The sequence below is a fragment of the Toxorhynchites rutilus genome, chromosome 2, assembly GCF_029784135.1.
Source record: "Toxorhynchites rutilus septentrionalis strain SRP chromosome 2, ASM2978413v1, whole genome shotgun sequence".
NCBI lineage: Eukaryota > Metazoa > Arthropoda > Insecta > Diptera > Culicidae > Toxorhynchites > Toxorhynchites rutilus.
Window position 1 is genome coordinate 56,223,220 of NC_073745.1, and position 12,638 is coordinate 56,235,857.

General features: G+C 39.4%; 1 protein-coding gene across 2 annotated transcripts in view; it reads left to right on the forward strand.

Annotated features, from left to right (window-relative positions):
* Positions 1–11,168, forward strand: part of LOC129770102 (RNA-binding protein fusilli) — a 261,350-nt gene extending 250,182 nt beyond the window's left edge. Inside the window, exon 14 of one of the 2 annotated variants that reach the window (XM_055772738.1) lies at positions 34–174. In XM_055772738.1, coding sequence (XP_055628713.1) covers positions 34–57 — 24 coding nt within the window. In that variant the 3' untranslated portion in view covers positions 58–174. Of the gene's footprint in view, positions 1–33 lie in introns of both variants that reach the window. The other variant, XM_055772737.1, reaches the window with a different exon arrangement.
* The last annotated feature ends 1,470 nt before the right edge of the window (positions 11,169–12,638 follow it).

A 12,638-nucleotide genomic window follows, 5' to 3' on the forward strand; every position in this document is an offset into this window, starting at 1 on the left:
ACACTAATTTTTCTTCCCTTCTCCTACGCACAGGTACCAATTGACAGTTATTTTTAACTTATTTACACACAGGTTCCAGTGGACCTGCAGACGTCGGTTTCGATCACTGGCAACCCTCAGTCCGGAGGTCCGACAAGTAGTGGTGGCCGGGAATCCCAGCGATCGTCAACCCCGCAACCCAAATCACCACTGTCCCCGATCTCGTCCCAATTCCCCACCCAGGGAAGCTGCGCTTCCTCACCGCCGACTACACTGACCATACCGGTTCCCGCAACCCACCACCAAGCGTACCCAACTCCCCTTTCTCCCGTTCCTTTACAGCAACCTCAACCCCAGCAGCCCCTTCATCATCATCACCATCTCCATCATCAGCAGCAACAGCAACAGCAGCAGCAAGGGTTGCTCCCACCGCTCCCAAACTATGAGCACCGAATTCACGAGAAACTGGTGTCGTCTCCCGGAAGCATCCTGACCACGGCCACACCCTCGCTCATTCCAACACAATACGTCGAGTTGTTCATAGTTTAGATTTGTGTGTTTGTGTGATGTGATGTGTTTATATGTGGTGTGTGTGTGTGTAAGTGTATGTACGCGAGACGGAGTGTTCCATAGAGTATATTATCTGTCCCTCTCTTGAGGGTGTGTAAACTATTTTAATGATTGTAACAGTGTGTACCAGGTGTACAAGTACGTTTTGCGATTTCTTTCATATTTTTTTCAATAATGCTCAATGGTGCTCAATTCTCCTAGAATTTTTTTAGTGTTTTCATATATTCGGAAAATGTGTGAATATCATGCTAGCGAATATATTTCCCTTCAGCCGCAAACTGTTTATGGAGCGATATTTCCATATCTTCATACAACTAAAGCAGGGCAAATGCATGATCCATCGAATTAATGGTAATCGAAAGAAACTGATGAGTGAGTACGGCATAAGATAGAACAACCCAGTTGGGTAACTTCTTTTTCTAGGTTAGCACTACGTTCCCAGTGGAACCTTTGTCTTCTCAATGTAGGTATTACTTACGTAATTTTTATTAGAAGTGCTTAGTACTCAGGTTTTTCTTCAAAGCAACGAAAGCACGTCTTTTTCACATACGAATACCTAGTATCAGGGCCCGAAATCTTCGGAGGTTAAAAATGAAGACCGACTCTACTCTCAGTAGCTTCGTTTCGACTAGAACTGACACTAAATCATACCCGCGTACGCAACCTTATTTTACGTCCATATAAAGAGGAACGTAAACTTGATTTCTGATGCAAAAAAATTATAGGAGGTTGTGTTCAAGACACGACCGCATTGTTTACGTAGAACTACGCTGTAGTGTAATTCAAGTCACTTGTTTACAACTGCGGATATTATTTTATAATGCCACGAAAATTTTGAAATAATCTTTCTACCAGTTGGTCGTCCTGAAATGATTTTTTGATTGTAGAATAATTTGATGATAATTGCTTGATGATTTATTATTGTGCTCGCAGAACAATGCATGCTCGAGATAAGCTCAGCTGTCATCCTTAGTGGAGAATGGTTTGCTACTGGCAAGCGAAACCAAATCACATACAAAATTCCAGAACGACATTTACTTTCTTGGTGACTAAATAAACGAAGTAAACTCTATCTGCACGCGAACCCAAATAAATTTATGACTTATTATAACTTATTGAATAACTTAGTATTCCCCAAAAAACTTTTTGGTGCACAACCTTAACACCTGCTTCACCATAGCATCAGTTCAATGCATTGATGCAATGTCAAAGGAACCAACGAAGCCTTTATGATGGCAGAAAACAAACAATGTTAACTGCTTGGAAAAAGGATGAATATTTGCCTCAGCAGAGATTCATTACTAATACCATAGCGTAAATAATTCCCACCCGCTATCTCCCCTTCTTGTTTATATTTATCATTACAAATGAGGTTCCACCATAGCGAAGATGCACTATTTTTACGTACGGGTTATGAAGCACGCACATACGCACACGAATATCCATATATCGATGGCTTGAAGCAACTAAATATACACACAATCATCTCTGTTTTCGCTCTTCTCAACAGAAGCCCTTTCTGGTAATATTGCCAGAACATTTATTTTCTTGGTGAGCTGACGATAGCCTAGCTTGATGATTCCCCACACAATTGTTTAGCTCAAAACAGTGTGATGCAATGATTGCAATGCCAGAGACATCAGCGAGTGAGTAATTTGATCGCGTCCACAGCTTAGTCCGAAACGAAGACATGTGATGGCGCAAAACAAGGAAGAACAAGCGATGTTCATTGTTTCGTATCTAGAACGTTACTGAAAGTTTGCATTTCCTTTCTTTCCTTGTTGAATTAAAGATACTTCAAACTTCTTCAAATCATTCGTCTCTAGCCTTCAAACAGGCTCATTCCTCATATTACTCCTCCACCACCATTGAGAAAACCATCCGATCCCTCACCGTCTAACTCACCCAGCAACGGTGTTATCCAGTCGGTGTCCTCACGAAGAATGAAGTTTGCCTCAGCGAGATCCACTGTTTATACTCTAGGCAAATATTCCCCTTCATTCTTCTTCTTTTCTTTTGTTCACGGAGACTCTACATCTTACGATTTCCTCTTCGTTGCTCGACGTTAAAATGCTCGTTATCGACGGCTCTGTTCGGGAAAGCACACAAATGGACAGAATAAATGTATGAGGAAATGGGAATGCTTCCAATTTTCATCAATTTAAACCATATACAGACTATGGGATTGTAATTTATAGCATATCGAACAAATCTTAGGGATTTTCCGATTCGTTTGGTATGTAAATCGCCAGAATTCGTTCACGGCAAAAATAGTTATTAACGTTATCTTTATTTCATAAAAACGTGACTTGTTTTCTGATTTGGCACCCTTAATGAAAGACGTAGTTCTACGTCAAAAGTAGTTACCCCATCAATGGACGGTTTCTTGTCTACCCATCGTGAACTCAAACCCACGAACTTAGACATTTATCAAGTATGCTATAAAGGTCCTCGCGTTAGTGTTAGTAAATAGCGAGCAAAATAGCGCACACACACTGCACGCTATTGTATACGTGTGAATAATTTTCGTGCACGATGCAAAAAAAATCTAGCTCACCTGTAATGTATGTCAAACCACGTTGAACACAAACATCGATGCATGCATACATGATGCATGGGAGAGAGAGGAACGAATTCGTTTCGAGGGAAGTCACTTCAAAATGCAAGAAAGACAATTTGACTGAGAAGAACGAAATGTATAGTGTAAAAAATGTAAAAAATATAGTCGAGTCGGTAGAGGGAGATAGCGACTAAACGCCCGACTGACTGTTCAGCCGTTTCGGCGGAGAAACTGCATGAAGAAGCCAAAAGTCATTTCCGACTGAATACGGATATAGTCAGTCGGATAGTCAGCTAACAATCCTCAGTTGGCTATGACTATGCCGAACCCTGCCTAGTATATAAATAGTTTCTGTCAGTCGTTTGAAAATTACTAACCCAAGAACAATATGAGATGAAAAGAAAAAAATTATATTGAAGGTATAAAAAGTCACAGGAGGGTTGTGTCCGAGACACGTCCGCATAGTTACCGTAGGATTCCGTTAGGCTATTGCTATTGCATGCTGATTTTGGATATGTTTGGAAAATTACATCGTTCAGCTCTTCGATAATGATTTTGTGGCCCTGAAAAGGGCCGTTTTATTTGGTCGTATCTTGGATTTTGATTTTTCAGAACGCGTTATTTTCGTTCGGATATAGATAAAGAAAAATGTATTAAAACAATAAATTGATTGGTTCCTACGTAGGATTAGTACAAATTTTGGTGTGCTCCACAAGGTCTCATTTTTTTCAGGATTCGGACGATGATTTTTTGGTGCAGTCTTCGTTACAGGTCTGACGATTACTTTCGATGGTGCAGTTTTTATGGTTGTTCCACTCCATCTCTTCCCTAATGTGGCTTAGTGATCCTCCCAACCAGCCATTTCAAAGTGCGTTGTCTGTATTTCAAAGTGCGCTGTCTGCTTCATGAATGTCAGTAGTAGTCAAGGTCTCGAATGGGTTCATTACGATCTTCCTAGCAGAAGCCTCCACGGCACGGATATATCGCATCCAGTATGCAATAGTATGACGAAGCTTACTGGAGCAAAGTAGTACTTCACCACATAACTCCAGACGTGCGATGTTTCGTTGTTTAGCCAAAGGTGCAACCTTGTCCCTGGATGTCAGCAATAGGACACGGACAGCCCCAACGAATTTTGATCGGACGTAGATGCATACTCCGTACGTATTTTTTGAGATATCGAAACATAAGTGGAGCTGGATTGAGGTTGCGGTTACCCAACGTGGGATTTGAGGAGAAGCGATCGTATCTAGCGTATTTTTGGAGCTTCTTCCACTTGGACTACAAACATAGAAATTCCCACTCATGGGACTCTACGGATTTGGTAAAACATTAACATCCTGACGTATTTAGTCAAGCAAGATCGTGATTCATTTTGTGAAATACTGCTGAAAGACCTCTATAGATCTACTTGATGGCCTTGTTCATTTTAACGGACGATGAACTTTGTGAACTGTACCAAAGTGGTATTTGTCGAACGCTTGGGCATTAAACCAGGACTATTGACGGAATGCCGGAACTCCTTGATCTTTTTAGTTGACTTCCGACTGAGATAATCATTTCTTTGATAATAGAAAACGGCCCACTTGAAATGGCCCAGGAAGGAACTTTGCAAGACTTTGCAAGTCGCTACGTCCTGACTGCTGAAAACGCTGTCGAACTGTGTGCGAAGTCTATTATCTCCGTGATGGTGACAGCTTCCACATCACCGTTGGTCATGTTTGAGGGAAGCTCTGTTTCATTCCTTTGAGTATTCACGTGTTGCCAGAACCCGTGAACCCGGTAATTTCAGACGGCGTAGAAGCTGTGTTTGATGTTCTTGATGCGGCTGATCGTTTAATCATCTGTAGTTCGAATTGGCCTTGGATTAACGCATTTTCGTAGAGCCAGTATGAAATTTGGCATGTTTCAGGAGGGGTGTCCTTTTCCGCTTTTTCGAACGCTTAAGCTCATAGTTCGACCAGGCAGGTTTAATAGGTTTACGTTTAGTTCGCATAGATATGCGACGTGAACAACGCGCTTGGCCAGTGTCGGACTGATCTGCCATGTCTCGTGTTGTGTCGCTACTGTTGTTCCGCAAGACCCATTCCATGAGGTTATACACCAAAAAACCCATATTTAGAGTGTGAATAATTATTGGTCGACTGTTCATTTCATGATGTCCATTATCCCTTTCCGGTACAACATCGAGTCTCACTCGTGGTGTACTTGCATAACAAAGGGCGCTAGAACGTTCAGCAGAGTAGTGAAATCACTTGATGTGCAACGTATTAAATAATTGACACAGGTTAATTAAACACAGGGGTTAATGACACAGCACATACGTCTCCATCAGGGCTTCGAAATATTGAGCTTGTTAAGTAATATTGAAAATATATTTTTATCAGTGTAACGCGTTTATTTTGCTTGTCGATGCTGCTGTCACTTACTCGACGTCAAACAAATTTACAACTGTGTTCATTCATATTCATTCTGTGCTATCTGAGCTTTCATTAAAGTTCGAGTCATGAGAATTCATTCCCATTTATTCATTGCCATTGAATTGTCAGGAATGTTGCGACTGTTCATTTTCCATGTCCCGATAAGTGTGTGATTTTCTCATTGATCACATTGCAAGATCTGCACGTACACACACACAGTTAAGGATTGCATAGGCTTGGACGGCAAGGAAGCATTCTGCAGAATCGATCCGAGTAGCGAATGTAAACTTCGCCAGCCAAAGCTGAATATTGATTTTGATCCGTTTGCAAAAGAAAGCTCGGAATATTCCCATTGCGGTCGTGTCTTGGACACCACCATTTTATGTTCGTGAAGCATGTCTGACAAGTGGAACTGGAATTGCATATTCACTATGTAAAATGAAAGCATTTTAACTGAGACGGAGACCTTGCATGATTCCACAATTTAATTTCATGTCACTATTATGAGCATTCTGTACTCCGCTATTTTCCTCAACGAATTTCTCCGTTTCGTCAGTGTCCTAGAACGATGTTAATAGTGAATGAACTGGTATATTAATATCAATGAATGACAAAACTAGGGATATTTCCTTTGGATCACATTCCGTGAACGCAGAGCAGAACGAAAAAGAGAATGAACGAAACTGGATGAATCAACAGTGGGTGGCTTGCTGTGATTGTGAGGTTTGGCGTTGGTTCAGGAAAGGCGGAAAGATGTTTGCATCAATTGATAGGAAATATTTCTACGCGTCTACACAATTAATAAAATATTATCTTTCATGAGATAAACAATTGAATAACTGTAAAATGTTACGCGTTATCTAAACGTTCTTCATTCTGTTTCGAGCTCTGTGTGTATGTGTGTTAAATCAACATTTGCTAGCTCGCTCGCAATTTTGGTTTCATTCCATACTATTTTTGTTTTTAAGAGGGTTTAAACTTCTTCAGTTTATTCACCTCTAGCCCTGAGAAGGGCCCTTGTGGAAAGAAACTCTACTCCGTCCTTCCCTTTCACCTGGCTGAGAAAGACGATCCACTCCCACTCGACGCTCGCCGGCAACGACGTTGGTGTGGTTTCTCTTCTTCTTCTTCTTTATTTAATTAAAGAGACTTTAAACTTTTCAGTTCATTCGTCTCTAGTCTTCAAAAAGACCCTTGAGAAACCTTCCTACTCGTTCACCTCTATTGCATTGAGAAGGGCACTCGATCCCTCGCCGTCCAGCTCGCCCAGCAACGGTGTTGTCCAGTCGGTGCCCTCACGAGGAACGAATGGTGTGGTTTCAAATCGTGGATGGCTTATTTATACCAAATAAGTTGAAAACGAGCTGAAACGAATGTTTCCGTTGCTCGCTTTTGATGGGACGGGTAGGTAAGCACAAAAATCGACAGAACGAATGTATAGGAAAATGGGAATGCTTCCAGTTTTCATCAGTTTAAACTGTTTAAGGATTGGGGAATTGTACTGTATAGCATATCAAACAAATCTTAGAGAATTTCCGATTCGCTTGGTATGCTAATCATCAGAATTCGCTCACTAGGAAATAAAATAGCTATATTTCAAACGTGACCTGTTTTCTGATTTGGCACCCTTCCTGAAAGACGTAGTTCTACGTCAAAACTTAATTCATCACTCATTTGACACTGAGAGAGAGGAGCCAGCTCGCGTTTGTTGTGATGGCCCTTATGTCAGCGCGAACCAGTCACGGTGAACCAAGGGGAAGTATTGAAATATGTAGAAAATTTTAACATAACATTTTATTGCAAGAAATTTTATGTGAAAATGATTTTGACGTCGGACTACATCTTTCATTTCTATACTGGGGTGTAAGTTCAAAGCTTTAAGAACGAGAGCGTTACATTAGAGAAACAGGATTTCGAGCATTGTTAGTTGATAGAAATGGTATGTTAACCGCTTCATTCGAAAGATAGAATGTCTAATGTTTGTTAGTTATTGATCCAAAAACTAGTTTCAATAGCTCAAAAATTGCTTTGAAAGCAAGCTATTGAAATCACAAAAATCTGTATAAGCAGGTGCCAGCTTGGAAATCCACTCAATTATGATTGTATAGCGAATGGATCATGTTATCGCTGATCAAGATTGATATGGTGAAGCTAATTATATCACACCTTTTAGTTTTGTGGACGAGACTGATTGGTTCACCTTCACTGTCTGTTCGGGCGGTTTGAGGAAAACCTGCAGACAACAATGGTCACACACTTACTAGAAATAAACTATCAATTTTTAGGTTAAAAGTTCTCTATATTTCTCTGGTATTCTTCGCTTATATTTTCACGTTAGGACGTGTTCGCTCTGACTGTTTGGAAAGGAATGATTTCACTTCGTTACGCTGCTGTACTTCATTGCCCACTGATGGGCTGATGCGCAGTGGGGATGACGTGACGTGCGTTGATGTTGCTGTTGTTATTGTTTTAGTGCTTTTTCTCTATGTGGTTCGTTTCTGCTTCGGTAGGATTATTTTGGAATTTTGTCGTTTGTATCATGGTCGAATAGAATGTGAAACTGAATATCGTGCGCAGACTGTGCACTGGTTTTGTAGAAAATGGGTTTGTGGCTACTTATAAATTTCATCATTTGTGGCTCTCAATAGGCGGATTTATAATACATGAATCTTACTTCCGTTGAAAACGGAACACTATCGGTCAATTTGATTGGACATTCAGTGCTTCTACTGCCTTGATAAGCGACCTGCATGCCAAATTTGAAATTTGAATATGAATTTGTCACCAGCGATGAGCAAGAAAGGAAAAAGACGTCGAGAGACTGGCAGTATAACTCTCATTTTCTTCCGAATCGTGATCACTGCCTATGCAAACAGTTGGTACTGCATCCTTTTTAGTCAACCTATTATTATTTTCATCGGACACAAAAAAAACTTTCCTCAAAATGCACCTGGTAGAAACTAATAATAATAAAATAATATATTCCACATACGCTGCACATTGCGTCGGGTAAAGGGTAATATCGGGGTCATAACCGGAGGGACGTAGGACTACGCCAAAGGTTGTCAAAAATAGAAATATTGGTTTATTTTCATTTGTTCGAATTTAGGTCAAGTTATTTCACTTCAGAAAAACAAGCTCAAAATACGTAATTCATTGTTTCATATTTATATACAGTGCAGATGTAATGTAGACAAACTAAACGCGCAAACCATTATCAAAGCAGTGAAGCAATAAAACATCCGAGTAAACCTTCACCTTCAACATTAGCATGTTGATTGTTTGGTGCCAAGAGCAAAACTTCATCTCAAATGCTGTGAAAAACATCGTTTCCAAATTAATAATCCACAAATTTGTGTCTGCACCACCTTTCGCTGAACAGCTACAGTAATCCGAACCGAACCGGTAATGTTTTGACAGCGTAGTGATAGCAACCGCCGCAAAACGAAACATTCGAAACACCTTTTGTTTTCAATCGAAGAAAACGGCTCTCGCCGCTGGAAAATGCCTTCTTCACGCCCAGCTTGACTTTTAATCCGGGAACCATGAATGAATTCGCGAAAACTAAATGAACGATCGGAAAAAGTTACAAATGAGCCGAAAACACCCATAAATTCACGCAAGATCTCATCCGGCAAAGGAATCATAAAAATTTGTTTGCTTATTATTTCGGATATTGTTTTAGAAATCATCGAAATAATTCTTCAGGACAACTATATCGAAATAGTCAGAAGTAAAAGAAACTTGTTTGAGTGGGCCGATGCTGCTGGAAGCCATGATGTGGGCTGACCTAGTACATCTTTCATTGTATCCCACATGATCAGTGTTCAAATTTTCGTTTTCCCCCCATATATTCCTGTTAGACGTAGTCCTACGTCAAAAACCAAATCGAGGATAAAAACGCACAAATGTACTCACAAACAAAGATTCACGTCAAGTTTGAACACTTTTCTCATAGATGAATGACAACAACTTGCTTGATTGAAATTGTCCGATTTGAATTTTCTTGATGAGAAAGCGCAAAAAGAATAAGAAAAAAACAAACTATCTGTCATTCAGCTGGCTCCTCTCTCTCAGATTTGACATTTAATGATGACACTACAAAATTACGTAAATGCCATATCTTTATACTATACGCATTGCATAGGTGCGAAACTTGGTTTTCTCGAAACCACAATCCATACTTGTACATCTGGTAAACTTATATACTGTTCAGTTTCGTTTTTTCCCTTCGATACGAGCGGTGTAGTGAACAGCAACAAATTTTCCTAACTATAAGAGCCTTATCTAAAGTGTGAACGAAAGACTAACCCTAACCCTCTTCGAAGAAAAAAAAAATGAATAATCCACCAACGATTCACAAAACGCATTGCATTGCGTACCTAATCCAAGACATACATATCAAAGTTTATAACCAAGTTTAATCCCACTATAAAACTTAAGTACAATAGAGAGTATAAAAACGTATACTTCAGAGAGACGTAGATATATAATATATTTTATTGTAGTTTAAGCCCAGATCATATATTGATAGCATAATGAGTACCAGTCTAGTTAACGTGTGAAAAGTTAGAGCGCGCGCGTAGAAAAGGACAAGTGAAATATATGTTACCTTTATCGAAGGCGTTGAAGACATCTAGGAATTAGAGTTTAAGAAAGAACGATATTTGCTCAAAACTTGACCAAGTCTCGCTGCGTTTGCACGGTCAAACACGTGCGTGCTCTGGTAGTTATTTTTTACCTGTTAGGAATCTATAAACTGTTAAGTTTGTTTTTTGTTTCGTTTTATGTCATGAATTTATGCTTTGATAAATTGTGTATTTTCGAACGATTTTTTTTTGTTTTCAAATTTTAAAAAACAACAAGCAACAAATTTCACGACATGTCTTCCAAATGTTAAATAGACTAGTTTTCGCATTGAAGCAAAACACAACATTCTTACCTAATTTATATCCTAATTTTAAGAGAACCTCCACCAAGAGGAGACACGTCAACGTTAGTAAATTATCATCGAAACAAATAATTCATAAGCACACATGCATCCGCTCAAACACATTGTCAAGCGTCTTTCAAAACTCTATGTGTGCAAATCTAGAAGAAATCTCGAATCGAAGGTGCTTCATAAACTACTACCATCATTGATATCATCTTTGGCGAAACAATTAACCAGAGCGATGTAACAAAACAAAAAAAAAAAGAATAGCAAATAGCAAAGATAATTATTTGATTTATTTTATATTGTTTTCACCCATTGAAGCCAACGCGTTTGAACTGTGCTGCAATCATTTGCTCAACATTATCTAGCCTATAGTTTACACTCTATCAATGGTGTGACAAAATAAGCTTAGCTATATAATTAAAACGAAGTTAAACGAAGGAAAATACTACCTAAGGATTTCAAAGCAATACGACGACGACGATTCCTAGCTAGCAGAATGGATAGATGCAAAATTGTTACTTAATTGTGTTGAAATATCGATTCAAAATGTTTATAGGAGAACACGTTTCAAACGTATAACGATTTGTTATTTGTTGCATCGAAGCGAAACGTGTGTAGGGAAAGAGAATAGAAAGAATAGAATCGGAAGTGAAACGGAAGTAGATAAACGTTCCAATACGTGCAATGTGCGCTCAAGGTAGTACTGTGTATGTTGTTCAAGCTTATCCACCGAGAGATGGATGGCTTGTGGAAAGAAAGCCTTAATGTCAAATGCAACTCGTACGTTTCGTGAACAACATGATGTTATCGTTTGGCTGAAAACGGGATTCCCAGAGTGTAACTGTAAGTATAGTAACAGTAGCCCCGAGCGTCTCAAATTATTTGTTAAAATTTTAATGAAAGTAGGTCCTTCATATTTTTTCAATGCGTAAGTCTTAGTTTAGTTTTTTTGGAAATATCAGAAAATGTGTCAACATCAGGTAAAAATTTTCATTCAAATTTCAACAAATCAAAACCTGGCAAAACATCAAAGCTACCTTGGGGGCCTGCTAATAAGGGGCTGTCCACATACCACGTGGACAACTTTAGGGGGGGGGGGCGGTAGGTGTTACGAGAATGTCCACGCTTGTCCACGGTGAGGGGGGGAGGAAGTTTTGATATTTTTTAAAGTAAAACATTCAAGTTAATAGTCAAAATTGAATGAGATCTATTTTGTATTTACACGATTTTTTGAACTTCACGCCCGTCCTGAGTACTCAGTATTCATCAATAATAATACTGAACTGCCTGAGAGTGCTGCTCGGTCAAACATCCATATTTTTGACGTAGGACTACGTCTATCATTTCTATATTTCAAAGTTTCGAAAACGAAAACGTTACGCCGGATACCGAGATTTTTAGCGTTAATAGCTCTTAAACAACTGAACGAAATGGTATGATGAACACTTCATTCGAAAGATAAAATGTCTACGCGTCATATACTTGTTACTTTTTCATCCAAAAACATGTTTCAATAGTCTTAAAACTGCTTTCAAAACAGGCTATTGAAATCACCAATCGGTATATAAGCGAGCGCCGCTCGTAAACCCATTCAGTTATAATTGAACAGCGATTGGAGCATGTTGTCGCTGTTGTGGTGAAGCTAATTTCGTTTATCATGAAAGCGCTGATGAACAGTGTCACCAAGAGCCTGTTTGTGCACCTAAGGCCAGAAGGGAATCCATCAGGAGGAGAGTGATGCTACGGTTCCGCTTGAAACATCGGAGCAGCCGCCACACACACATATACACGCGCGGAACTCTCGTTGCTATCATCGTTGCTGAAAAATAATCTACCAGTTCCCCTGGGAATTGAAAAATACATTCATGCGAAAGAGTTTATTTTAGTGTTTTCTATCCATATAACACTGCAACCAAATACATTTGATTTTGTGATTTTTCAATCAATCGCAATTAACAGGAAAGCTTCTGAATATTTTTTCCCCATCAGTGGAAAATTTGCGTATCCAATATTGGATGCATAACATGAAAAACGGAAAATGTTTCACATCGCGAAAATCCAGTCATTTTCGAGCGATTATTTGCTTTCTACCCATATAATGCTGCGACCAAATACATTTCGTTTTGGATTTTTTCAATCAAGTGCGATCAACGTAAGACCACGTCTTTCG